Raw genomic sequence first — 11625 nt, 5'->3', positions numbered from 1 at the left:
CCGTGGCTCCCCAGGACAAAGCCCCAGCCCCTCTGCCTGGCCTCGGAGGCCCGTTAGTTTTTGTTCTGTTCCTCCTCTTCAGCCTCATTGATGAGCACCCCCTCAGATACCACCTGGCCAGCCCGGAGGCACCCTCTACGCCCTCCCAGCCTCAACCCCCATTCTGTCATCCCCTCTCCCTCTGTCCCTGTGGAGCCCACTCGGTCCTCTGGCCTCCTGTCCCCTGGTCGGAGGTGGGAGTGCGCCTGCAAGGGAGATGCTCAACGAGGGGGTCGCCTCTCTCTCCACTTTCCTGTCTCTCCTTTTGGATGCTCTTCTTTGCCCCATAAATGTTCGTGTAGGAAACCCCTTTCCCACCCCGGGGTTTCACATTGTCATTTAGGTATACTTAGGACAGAGTTGTAGGACAGGCACTCTTAAAATCTGTAAGGCTGGGGCGCCTGGGGGCTCAGTCAGTGAAGCGGTCATGATCTGGCCGTCTGTGGGTTCGAGCCCTGCGTCGGGCTCTGTGCTGACAGCTCAGAGCCTGCAGCCTGCTTCGGATTCTGTGTCTGCCTCTGTCTCTGCCCCTCCCCTGCTCATGCTCTGTCTCTTTCAAAAATGAAAACATTAAGAAAAAAAAAATTCATAAGGCTAATAATTTTAGTGTTTTTTAAAGATCCTACTGTGTCAAATTACGGCGTAGCAGGGGCTTTGGGAAATAGTTCTGTAGCCTCCATTTAACCCAGCGGGGAGACTCCCAGTGAGGGTCAGGGGCCACTTCCTGGGGCCTCTCTAGCTGTCAGTCATTCTCCTTCGCTGCAACCCACCTTTCAGTTCAGCAGGACACAGTGGTGTCCTTACAGAGGAAAACTCCACTTGGCCCAGTTCCTAGAAACAGGCCCCCAGGCAACTTTCCTTTGTTTCCCCGCAGAGAGTCACGCTTGCATTTCCATGGCAACGCGGGGAGACCCCACCCGCAGAATGAAAATGGGAGTGTGGAGGTTTAAGCTGGCAAACCAAGGAGCTTGCTGGGGTTGATGTTTACATGGTGACCAAGAGTAAACATTTTCACATTTTTACAGATTTTCCATCTCCCCTCACCCCTACCAATATCTCTCCTCCCACACACCCCTCCCCCAAGCATTCCAGTCCCTGCAGTTTGTTGTGTTTTTTCAGCCATTCCTGGTGTCTAATCCAGCCGGGTTGCAGTTCCGTCCTTTATCAGTAGGTGGCGATAAAAGGCTTCACACCGCCAGGGAATGCCTCCCAGGCCCCTAGGACACTCTGCTGGGTACGCTGGGGAGGACAGGCGCACGTGGCGCCTTTTCACGAAGTGAAGGGCCTTGCAGGGGGTGCTCTCGGCCCTTGGGAAGATCGGGGTCCCCACGAAGCCTCTGTCCCAGCAGATTCTGGTCTTCGGTAACACTGGTGCCTGTGTTCTCATGGGTGAAATGGGAGTCAGGTGAGGTCCGCCCACGCTCCGTGCCGCCTGAAGGAGAGAAGATGGTGGAGGACTGGGGAGGACCGAGCAGAGAGGAGGCAGCTGCCTGCCCACCACGCTCACCACGCCCACCAGGGCTCGGCACAGTGGAGCAGGGTGGCCCAGCCAGTCCCGGCCCCGCCACTCACTGGCTGCGTCTCCAGGCATCGCAGTCCCGGTGTCTGAGGCAGCTCCTCATTTCCTCCTGCCTGGGCCAGGGGCAGGCGTCGTTCCTCCCGGCAGGGTCCAGGGTCCAAGACAGACAGACAGACAGACAGAAAGAGAGAAAGGGGGTGTCACAAATGCCCTTCCACCTCGGGGGCCGCAGGCTGGGCAGCCCTCCTCCGGGCTGTCCAGCCTCTTGGCACAAACGCCGCACAGGTCCCTGGGTGCGTGTCAGCTCAGGACCTCAGGGAGGGAGACGGGAGAGGAGCTCAGAGCGCCTGCAGGGGCGGGGCGTGGAGGGGCCTCCCAGGAGACAAGGCTCAGAGGAAAGGAGGCGAGTGCGAGGGAAGAAGTCTGGGAGGAAGAGAGAGAGAGAGAGAGAGAGACTGAAGGGGTGGGGAGAGAAGGGATGGAAGCGAGCAGGAGAGGGGAGCAAGTAGGAAAGAAGGGAAGAGAAAGCGCGGGGCGGGGGACAAATGGAATGCGGGGGGACGAGGAAGGGCGACAGAGAAGAAAGGCTGGGGGGAGGCCCTGAGAGAGAGGGGAGAAGGGAGAGGAAAGGAGACGGTGGCGGGGAGGGGGACGGCTGGGGGAAGGAGGAGTAGGGAGATGAAGGGAGAGAGTCGGAAATGGGAGAGGACGGCCGGAGGCAGGAGACGGTCCGGGAGAGCAGGGGAGGGTGCGGAGCGGAGGAGCGAACGGGAGCGGGAAAGACAGAAGGGGTGAGGGGCACGGGGAGAGGCGGGAAAGACAGACAGAAGGAGGGCGGGCTGGGCGAGGGCCGGGAGGAGAAGGCCAAGGCGGGGCAGGGCAGGGGAGGAGAGCAGGCGGAGGGAGGGGGAGCGCGCACGGGAACTAGAGAGACGGAGAACAAGGGAGACTGCAGGGTGGAGAGCGGGCGGGCGGGACAGAACCGGGCGGAGGAGGAGAGAGGCCGAGAAAGGAGGGGTGTGAGCGAGGGGCGGGGAGTGCCAGGTGCGCGTGGAGCCGGGGCCGGGAAAAGAGGTGAGAGAGAAGGAAGCGGAAGAAAAAGGCCGGGAGGAGAGAGCACAAGCCGCACTGAGAAGAGTGAGGGGTGCGGGGAGCGGCTGGGGAGCGGGAGGAGGAGGGGAAGGGATGAGGGAGAGGGGGTTGGAAACGCCGGCGGGGCAAGGGCGCGCACGCGCACAGGTAGACGCGCGCGGACCAGACAGGCACAGGCGCGCGCGCGCGCACAGGTACGCGCCCGCGCACGGACGGACACAGACAGGCGCGTGCGCGCGCACACTGGCAGGGCAGGCACGCGCACGCCCAGAAGCCGCGGCCCCCGGCCGGGGTCCGGCGGGGTGGGGGCCTGGCCGGGGAGAGGCGACTGGAGAGCGAGGTCACAGGCAGCTGCGGAGACGCCTCTCCCTCCTCGGCGCCCGGCCGCCACTCCGCGGGCGCTCTGTGACCTAGGGAGACGAGGAAGTGACAGCGGGGAACACCGACAGTCCCGAGCCGACGGTGTGCGGAAGGAGCCGGGTGATGAAGAGGACCGAAGGAACCACCAGCCGGAGCCAGAGAAGAGGGAGGGGCGGCTGTGCGCCCCCCCCCCCCGAGAGATAGCGCCCTTCCCCCCGGAGAGCGGCGGGCTGGTGGGCCCGGGCCGTGACCTGACTGTCGTGAAATGGGACACCCGAATCACGGGGCTGTCTGTTCGGAGGCGGGAGACGAGTGTCACCAGCTCGTGGGGGCGCCCGGCCAGGGGCCTCCCCGCTGCTGCAGGCGGCAGGGGGACCTGGGGGGAGACGCAGAGGCGGGAAGCAGAGAGACCGAGAAGTTGGGAAGGGAAACGGGGGGGGGGCTGTCCAGGAAAGCGGGGAAGACAGGGCGGGGAGGGGGTAGAGACGCAACGGCGGCAGGACGGGGAGGGGACGGAGCAGGAAGAGGAGTGAAAAGTCAATGAAAAGAAGCTACAGTGAAAGGCCGACTGAGAGTGTAGACAGAAAGGGGGGACTAGGAGGCCCCCTGGAGGGGCGGGGGGGACAGAAGTGGCGTGTGAGAGACAGACGGAGGGACCGGGGCAGGGACACGGGAGGGGGAAGGGAACGGGGCTCCCCGAGCACAGCCTGAAGAAGGGGAGGTTGGGGTGCGAAGCGGATACAAGGAAAAGAAGCTGGAAGCGAAGGGGACAAGAGCAGAGGAAGAGGAGAGGCGCGCAGAGAAGCGGAGGGAAGAGGGGGACCCGCCACACGCCTCCCCCTCCCCGCCCCAGGCGCCGCTGTCAGGATGCCACCGTGGTCCCCCCCCAGGGCCGAGGGACGGGGTGGAGGGGGCGGAGGGAAGCGCAGCCGGGGGGGGCAGGGGGGGGGGGGGGGGAGGCTGGGAGCCACGGGCCAGGGGGCCAGACGGGGGTGGGGTCGGCCGGAGGGAAGTGAAGCGTCGGTTGGGGAGAAGGGAGAACGGGGTGTGCGTGTGCGTGTGCGTGTGTGTGAACTAGAGTGACGCTGAGGAGGGCGAGGAGAGGGGGAAAGAGGACCCGCGGGGGGGAGGGGGACCCAGCTCCGGACGGAAAGGAGGGGGAGGAGAGAGGAGCAGGGGAGGGGAGCGGGAGGAGGAGGGGGAAGTGAGGCGGCCAAGAAAGTGTGAGGAAGGAACCAGAGGCAGCGCGGGGGACACTGGTGTGAGGAGAGGGGCTCCGAGATGGCGCGTGTGGGGACAGGGGGACAGGAGAGGCGGGGAAAAGATGAAGAACGAGACATATTGAGACAGGGACGCAGAGAGAGTCCCAGGGAGAGAGAGTCAGGGAGAGAGAATGAGAGAGACAGAGTCTGAGAAAAAGTCAGAGTCAGAGAGAGAGTCCGAGAGACAAGAGTCTGAGGGAGAACCTGAAAGAGTCTGAGAGACAGAGAGTCTGAGAGGAAGGGAGAGAGGCAGAGAGTCGGAGAGAGACAAAGTCTGAGAGAGAGGAACGGAGAGAGATAGTCTGAGAGAGACAAAGCCTGAGAGAGTCTTGAGAGTCAGAGAGAGAGAGAGAGACAGTCTGAGAGACACAGAGTCAGAGAGAGACAGAGTCTGAGGAAGAGTCTGAGTCAGAGAGAGTCTAAGACACAGTCTGAGTGAAAAAGAGTCTGAGAGACCGTCAGAGTCAGAGAGAGAGGGAGAGAGACATTCAAAGTTTAAGAGTCTGAGAGATTCTGAGAGACAGAGATTCTGAGAGAGACAAGTCTGAAAGAGATAGAGATTCTGAGAGAGACAAGTCTGAGAGAGACAGAGAGGGAGAGAGACATTCAGAGACTCTCAGAGACTCTAAGAGAGAGTCTGAGAGATTCTGAGAGTCAGAGACAAGTCTAAGAGAGATTCTGAGAGAGACAACTTTGAAAGAGATAGAAAGTCTGAGAGATTCTGAGAGAGTCAGAGAGACAAGTCAGAGAGACAGAGAGGGAGAGACACATTCAGAGAGTCTAAGAGAGAGTCTGAGAGATTCTGAGTCAGAGACAAGTCTAAGAGACATTCTGAGAGAGACAACTTTGAAAGAGATAGAGAGTCTGAGAGATTCTGAGAGAGTCAGAGACAAGTCTGAGAGAGACAGAGATTCTGAGAGAGTCAAGTCTGAGAGAGACAGAGATTCTGAGAGGGTCAGAGAGATTCTGAGAATCAGAGAGACAAGTCTGAGAGATTCTGAGAGTCTGAAAGAGAGAGGGAGTCAGAGAGAGACATCTGAGAGAGAATCTGAGAGATTCTGAGAGAGACAGAGAGAAGAGAGACATTCAGAGAGTCTAAGAGAGTCAGAGATTCTGAGAGAGAATCAGAGACAAGTCTGAGAGAGACAGATTCTGAGTCTGAGAGAGACAAGTCTGAGAGAGACAAAGATTCTGAGAGAGAGAGAGTCAGAGACAAGTCTGAGAGAGACAGAGGGAGAGAGACATTCAGAGACTCTAAGAGAGAGTCTGAGAGATTCTGAGAGTCAGAGACAAGTCAGAGAGAGATTCTGAGAGAGACAACTTTGAAAGAGACAGAGATTCTGAGAGTCAAAGAGAGTCAGAGACAAGTCTGAGAGACAGATTGAGAGAGTCTGAGAATTAGAGAGAGACAAGTCTGAGAGAGATTCTGAGAGAGACATCTGAGAGAGACAGAGTCAGAGAAGTGTGAGAGACAGAGATTCTGAGAGAGTCTGAGAATTAGAGAGAGACAAGTCTGAGACAGACAGATTCTGAGAGAGTCTGAGAGTCAGAGGGAGATAAGTCTGAGAGAGACAAAGATTCTGAGAGTGTCAGAGAGAGAGACAAGTCTGAGAGAGAGATTCTGAGAGAGAGAGACATCTGAGAGAGACACAGAGAGAGACAAGTCTGAGAGAGAGAGAGAGACACAAGTCTGAGAGATTCTGAGAGTCTGAGAAAGAGACAAGTCTGAGAGAGAGAGAGATTCTGAGAGAGTGAGAGAGACAGAGGTTCTGAGAGAATCTGAGAGGGAGAGTCAGAGAGACAGGTTCTGGGAGAGCCTGAGAGAGAGAGAGAAGTCTGAGAGAGACAGAGATTCTGAGACAATCTGAGAGGGAGAGTCAGAGAGAGAGAGAGAGAAGTCTGAGACAGATTCTGAAAGAGAGAGATTCTGAGAGAATCTGAGAGAGACAAGTCTGAGCCAGATGGAGAGATTCTGGGAGAGTCAGAGGGAGATAAGTCTGAGAGAGACAAAGATTCTGAGAGTGTCAGAGAGAGAGACAAATCTGAGAGAGAGATTCTGAGAGAGAGAGAGAGAGAGAAGTCTGAGAAATAGAGATTCAGAGAAAGAGAGAGATTCTGAGGGAATCAGAGAGAGAGAAGAGACAAGTCTGAGAAATAGAGATTCAGAGAAAGATTCTGAGGGAATCTGAGAGAGGGATTCTGAGAGACAAGTCTGAGAGATTCTGAGAGAGATTCTGAGAGGGAGACAGATTCTGAGAGAGTCAGAGAGACTGAGTCAGAGAGAGAATCTGAGAGAGACAAAGTCAGAGAGTTCAAGAGAGAATTTGAGAGACTGAGTCTGAGTCAGAGAGACAGAGTCAAAGAGAGAGAGAGAGAGAGAGATAGAAAGTCAGAGAGTCTAAGAGTCCGAGAGACGCAGTCTGAGAGAGAGAGAGAGAGTTTGAGTCAGAGTCTGAGACAGAGTCAGAAAGAGTCAAAGAGAGAGAGAGAGAATCTGAGAGAGACAAAGCTTGAGTAGTCTGAGTCCGGGAGTCTGAGAGAGAGAGAGAGACAGAGACAAGTCATAGATGAGAAAGAAAGTCAGAAAGACTGGGTCAGAGAGAGATTCAAAGAGAGAGAGAGAGTCAGAGAGTCTAGGAGAGAGAGACTGAGAATCTGAGACACTGAGAGACAGCCAGTGTGAGAGAGACAGAGTCAGAGTGAGTCAGAGAAAGAGAGAGAGAGTCTGAGATTGAGAGAGAGAGAGTCTGAGGGGGTCTGAGGGGCGGCCGAGGACTGGAGGGGGGGCGGGGAGCAGACACTCAGAGCGAGGCAGAGGGAGGGAGGCCGCGGCCGGAAAGCCCCCTTCCCCTTCTGAGCTTCAGTGTCACCATCTGCGTCCCCAGGGCCCCCAGGAGCCCAGCCCCGGGCAGGGGGGTGGGAGGGGAGGGGTGGCGGGAGATGTAATGGGAGACTTTGTGGCGCCTCCTCCACTGGTCACTTGCTGCCTCCCTTGTTCTGTTCTAGCACTTTCTACCCTACTTTCTCAGCCTTCATTCAGTCCCCTTGTCCCTCCCCAAAACCAGAGTGGCTGTCATTCATATTTGTTTTTCTAATGAAGGAATCAAATTGGAGCCCAGATTTGTCACCGTCACTGCAAGGGGCAGCTGGCCTGCGGCTTCTGCAGTGGTGGTGACAGACTCCTAGAGGCCCCCAGATCCCTTCTGCTGGGAAATCCCGAGCTCCCGCTACTGAGAAGGAAGAACAGGAAAGAAAGGAAGCCAGCGGAGCGGAAGGGGCAGGGCGGGACAGAAGGTGTAATGAGGGGTGTCAGTGTGTGTAAATGACCCAGCACACAGTTGGTGCTCAATTAGTGCCCCTTTCCCCTTTCCCTTCCTTTTCCCCTTCCCAGTTAGTGTTGGGAGCTCTGAGAGCAGGAAGGAAGAGAAGAGGCAGCAGAGAGGAGAGGGGAGGGGAAGGAGATTGTGAGGAGGGGAGGCTGTGTATAAAGAGCCTGGCACACAGTAGGTGCTCTCCATGCCCATTCCTGTCTTCAGGAGAGAGGAAGCAAGTCAGAAAGGGGAAAGAGACCACCAGAGCAGAAAAATGGGAGGAAAGACAGCCTAAGGAGAGAGAGAGAGAGACATAGGTGGAAATTGCTGGGCATACAGCAGGTGCTTATTAAGTATTAGTTCTTTTCCCAAGAGAAAGAAGAAAGACAGGGAAAGGAAGAATTAACAGGAGAAGTTGTGAGGGAAGGAGACAGTATATGTAAAGCACTGGGCACACAGTAGGTACTTAATAAATGCCCGTACCCCTCCTTGGTAATGAGCACACAGAAAGCAGCCAGGAGGAGGGAAGGAAGCGGAGAGGAAGAGAAAAGGAAGAACAGAACCAGTGAAACAAGCAATGACAGTGTATACGAAGGAGCGGAACACAGTAGGTGCTTAATACATGCCTATTTCCTTCCCCAGAAGACAGCAGACAGGACAGAGAGGATGGGGAGAAGCCAGAGCAGAGAAGGAGCCCAGGAGAAGAAAAAGAATGTGTAAGTTAGGCTGTGGGTACACAGGAGGCACTCAATAAATGCTCACTGTCTTCCTGGGGGGAGAGAACAAGAGGAAAAGGAAGACGCAGGTACAAGCCAAAGGAAAGGAAGGTTGGCCAAGGAGGTCAATGCAGAGGAGGCTATGAGGCTGGCGGATCAGAAGAAAGGAGGTAACCTCGAGAAGAATTGGCAGAGGAGAGGAAGCACAGGAAAGAGGTAGTGCAGGCAAATCATGGGGCACACAGGAGGTGCTCAGTAAGTGCTTGTTCTCTTCCCCAAAAGAGGGCCCCGGGAAGGGAGACGCTGGCAGAGCAAGAGGGACAGGGAAAAAGAGGCAAGAGGAGATGAGATGGAATGTTAATTGCCTGGCATACAGTAGGCGTTCCATAGTTGCATATTTTCTCCCCCAAGAAAGAGCAGATGGAGCAGAAAGAAGTCAGAAATGAAGGAACAGGGAAAATTGAGGGGGGAGGAGAGTGTAAGGAGATTGTCTGGCATACAATAGGTGCTCAACAAATGCCCATTTCCTTCCCTGGCAGAGAACAGAAAGCAGCAGAAACCACAGGTCAGTGAAATCCGGTGAGAGGACAGCAGAGAAAGCACAGGCAATTTTGGCATACCATAGGTGCTCAGTAAATGTGTGTTCTTTGCCTTGGAAGAGAGCCCAGAAAGATGAGGAGGGGACAGAGGAGAGACAGGGAGAAGGGGAAGAAGGTATGAGGAAGGGAGGGAAGATGTGGAAACTAAGGGCACACAGTAGGCGCTCAGTATGTGTTCATTCCCTCCCCCAGGAGGAAGCAGAAGGTCAGAAAGGAGAGGGAAGAAAGGACAGGGGAGAAAAAAGTATAGTTAAGAGGGGAGACAGAGTTTGTAAATTTCCCAGCACACAGCAGGTGCCCCATAAATGCACGTTTTCCTCCCCGGAGACCAGACAGTGCAGGAATCGGGTGGAAGGGACAGGAGAGCAGAGTGCTAGGTACAGAGAGAGGCAGGGTGTGGAAATTGCCTGACAAACACTAGGGATTCGAAAATGCCCATTTCCTCCCAGAACGGGGGCCAGAAGCTCAGGAAGCAGCAGCTGGGGGTCCAGGGGGAGACAGGAGGGTGCAGGGCTGGGGGGTGGGGAGGCCAGAAGGCATCTCACGTCCATACAGCACGTGCCCCGAAACCGTGCCCCCTTCCCTAGCGGAAAGCAGGCTGGGGGGCCAGAGGGAGGAGGATGAGGGAGAAGGGGGAGTCTGAGGGTGGAGGCTGGGCCTCCTGGGGGCTGCCCCTCCCCTGGGACCCAGCCCGCCCCCCAGCTGCCGCCGGGGACAAGGACACATTGTTCTGGGCCTGGCTCTCCCGGGGGGGACGGGGAGGGGGCGCTCAGCCGGGCTCTGCTGTGGGGGGGTGGGCGCCGCCCCGGCTCGGTTCTGGGTCTCTGAGTCCCTCTGTGTCTCTGCGGCCCCACCTCGCTGTGTGTCCCCCCGCGTCCCTGTGCCCCGCAGTCTGTCCGCCTCTAGGTCTGCCGCCCCCTGCTTTGGTCTCTGTTTCACTGTCCCAGGGTCTCCCTCTGCTTCGCCTTTCTGTCTCCCCAGTCCCTCGTCTGTCTCAACCTCAGTTTCTCGCTGTCTCTGGGAGGGAGGAGCGGGGCGGGCGGAGGCGGAGGGGTGAGGAAGGAAAGGAGGAGGCCAGGGGAGCGAGAGAGTGAGGACAGAACGGCTTTATTGAGCGGACGCAGCAGCAGAGGCCCCGCGGCCTCCCCGGCGCTGGGGGGGCAGGAGGCGAGGGGACAGAGGGACTGAGGCCGGGAGAGACCGAGACGGAGACTGAGGCCCAGAGAGGTGGGGGAGGGATGGAGAGACGGGACAAGGGAGAGACATGGGTGGGAGGCAGAGGCAGAGATGGAGAGAGACAGAGAGAGGAAGAGACTCGGAAACGAAGGTGAGGGAGAAGAGGGACAGGGACGCGGGAGGCGGAGGAACGGGGTGAGGACAGAGCTGGGAAGAAACAGCAGACGGACAGACAGACGCAGAGAGATGGGAGGAGGGAGGGAGCGGGGCAGGGGAGAGAGAGGGACGGACTGACAGACGGAGGGCAGTGGGGAGAGAGGGAGGGAGAGAGAGAGAGAGAGAAAGGGCCCAGCCGCTGGGCAGGCCGCGGGGCAGTCGAGGAAGGCGCGCGGTCCCTCACCTGGCATCAGCGGGCGGCCGGCCCCCAGGCCCATCTGGGCAATTTAAGGGGCGCCCTGGGGGCGGGTCCACCCCCTCCGCCGCCTTATCTGGTCAGCCCCGGGCTCCCGGAGCTAAATCGGGCCTCAGCTGTCAGCGCCGGGGGGCGCGGGACAGCTGTCACCCCACCCTGCACCTGCCGCGTGACTGTGGCCCCCCCTTCCCGCGACCGGGCGGGGCCCTGCGAACGGGCGGCCTAGCGCGGAGCCCGTCACCCCGCGGAGCTCTGGGACCCGCCGGGCCAGCAGGCGCCCTGGGGCAAGGGACCGGGCCAGCAGGCGCCCTGGGGCAAGGGACCGCCTGAGCCGGGCCTTGTCCCCGGGAGCGGTGGCCTCGAGGGTGAGGGCGCAGGGCACCTTCCGCGTCGTGAGGGCCGAAGGGGCAGCACTCGATCCCCATCCGCGGGCAGGCCCGGAAGCCTGGCAGTGCAGGGGTGGGGTAGGGGGGAGAGATTGGCCCTGGAGGGGGGGGGGGGGGTTGGGGAGGCCGCCCCCCGCCCCTCCCCGGGTCCCACCCGGCGCTGCGCTCGGACCATATTAGGCCACAGCGGAGAAGGCACCTGGGGAGGTCACTCAGACCCGAGAATAGAAACACTCAGGGAGTCCCGCCAGGCTGTCTGGGACCCGCAGGGGACAGGCAGGGGACGGGCGACAGGCACGGAGGGCAGGGCGGGGCCCGGGGCCGCAGGGAGATGGGAGGCAGATAGAGACACAGAAATACCCACAGAGCCCAAGAAGGGAGGGGGAGTCAGAGAGCAGGTGTGGGACAGCCGGCAAGCTGCAGGGGGGCAGGGGGGCTGCGTGGGGGGGGGCTGCCCCCAAAGTTGGGGTGTCCTGGGACCCCAGCCCTTTCTCTCTAATGTGCTGTTTGACTTCACTTTACAAGTTGCCCTTTGACCTCTGGAAGTCTCCGGAGGAGCGGGGCCTCCAAGCCCCGGGTCCCGGCAGCTGCACCCGCCTTCTTTCCGGCGTCCGGGTTTAGCTTGTGTGCTTGGAAGAACTTGCTGTCCGGAGGGAGCCCGGCACAGGGACGCTCACCCTGCCTCGCCCTGCCCATGGCCTCCTGTGCCTCTGGGTCCCCCATTTCTGCCCCCCTAAGAGAGGACCCCACTTT

The 11625-nt window shown here is 58.7% G+C and overlaps 1 protein-coding gene across 1 annotated transcript; it reads right to left on the bottom strand.

Annotated features, from left to right (window-relative positions):
• Positions 1-637: 637 nt before the first annotated feature.
• LOC120241728 (proline-rich protein 36-like) lies at positions 638-11595 on the bottom strand. Its single transcript, XM_039247059.1, has 4 exons — positions 11395-11595; positions 10728-10931; positions 1612-3869; positions 638-1471 (listed from the first exon to the last, which is right to left on the bottom strand). Exons 1-3 carry the CDS (start codon positions 11593-11595, stop codon positions 1872-1874), a joined length of 2403 nt encoding a protein of 800 aa, XP_039102990.1. The 3' UTR covers positions 638-1471; positions 1612-1871.
• Positions 11596-11625: the final 30 nt, after the last annotated feature.

Source organism: Hyaena hyaena, unplaced genomic scaffold (genome assembly GCF_003009895.1).
Source record: "Hyaena hyaena isolate Hyena2069 unplaced genomic scaffold, ASM300989v1 scaffold_9, whole genome shotgun sequence".
NCBI classification, from domain to species: domain Eukaryota; kingdom Metazoa; phylum Chordata; class Mammalia; order Carnivora; family Hyaenidae; genus Hyaena; species Hyaena hyaena.
The sequence above is the reverse complement of the archived record's forward strand: the minus strand, read 5'-3'. Positions and strand labels throughout refer to the sequence as shown.

Coding starts and splice junctions, on each gene's coding strand:
- LOC120241728 (XM_039247059.1), bottom strand. CDS start 11,595: ATGGGGGACCCAGAGGCACAGGAGGCCATGGGCAGGGCGAGGCAGGGT. Junction 10,932..11,394: donor CAGAGGTCAAAGGGCAACTT/GTAAAGTGAAGT, acceptor CTGCACTGCCAG/GCTTCCGGGCCTGCCCGCGG. Junction 3,870..10,727: donor GGGTCCCAGAGCTCCGCGGG/GTGACGGGCTCC, acceptor GCATCCTGACAG/CGGCGCCTGGGGCGGGGAGG.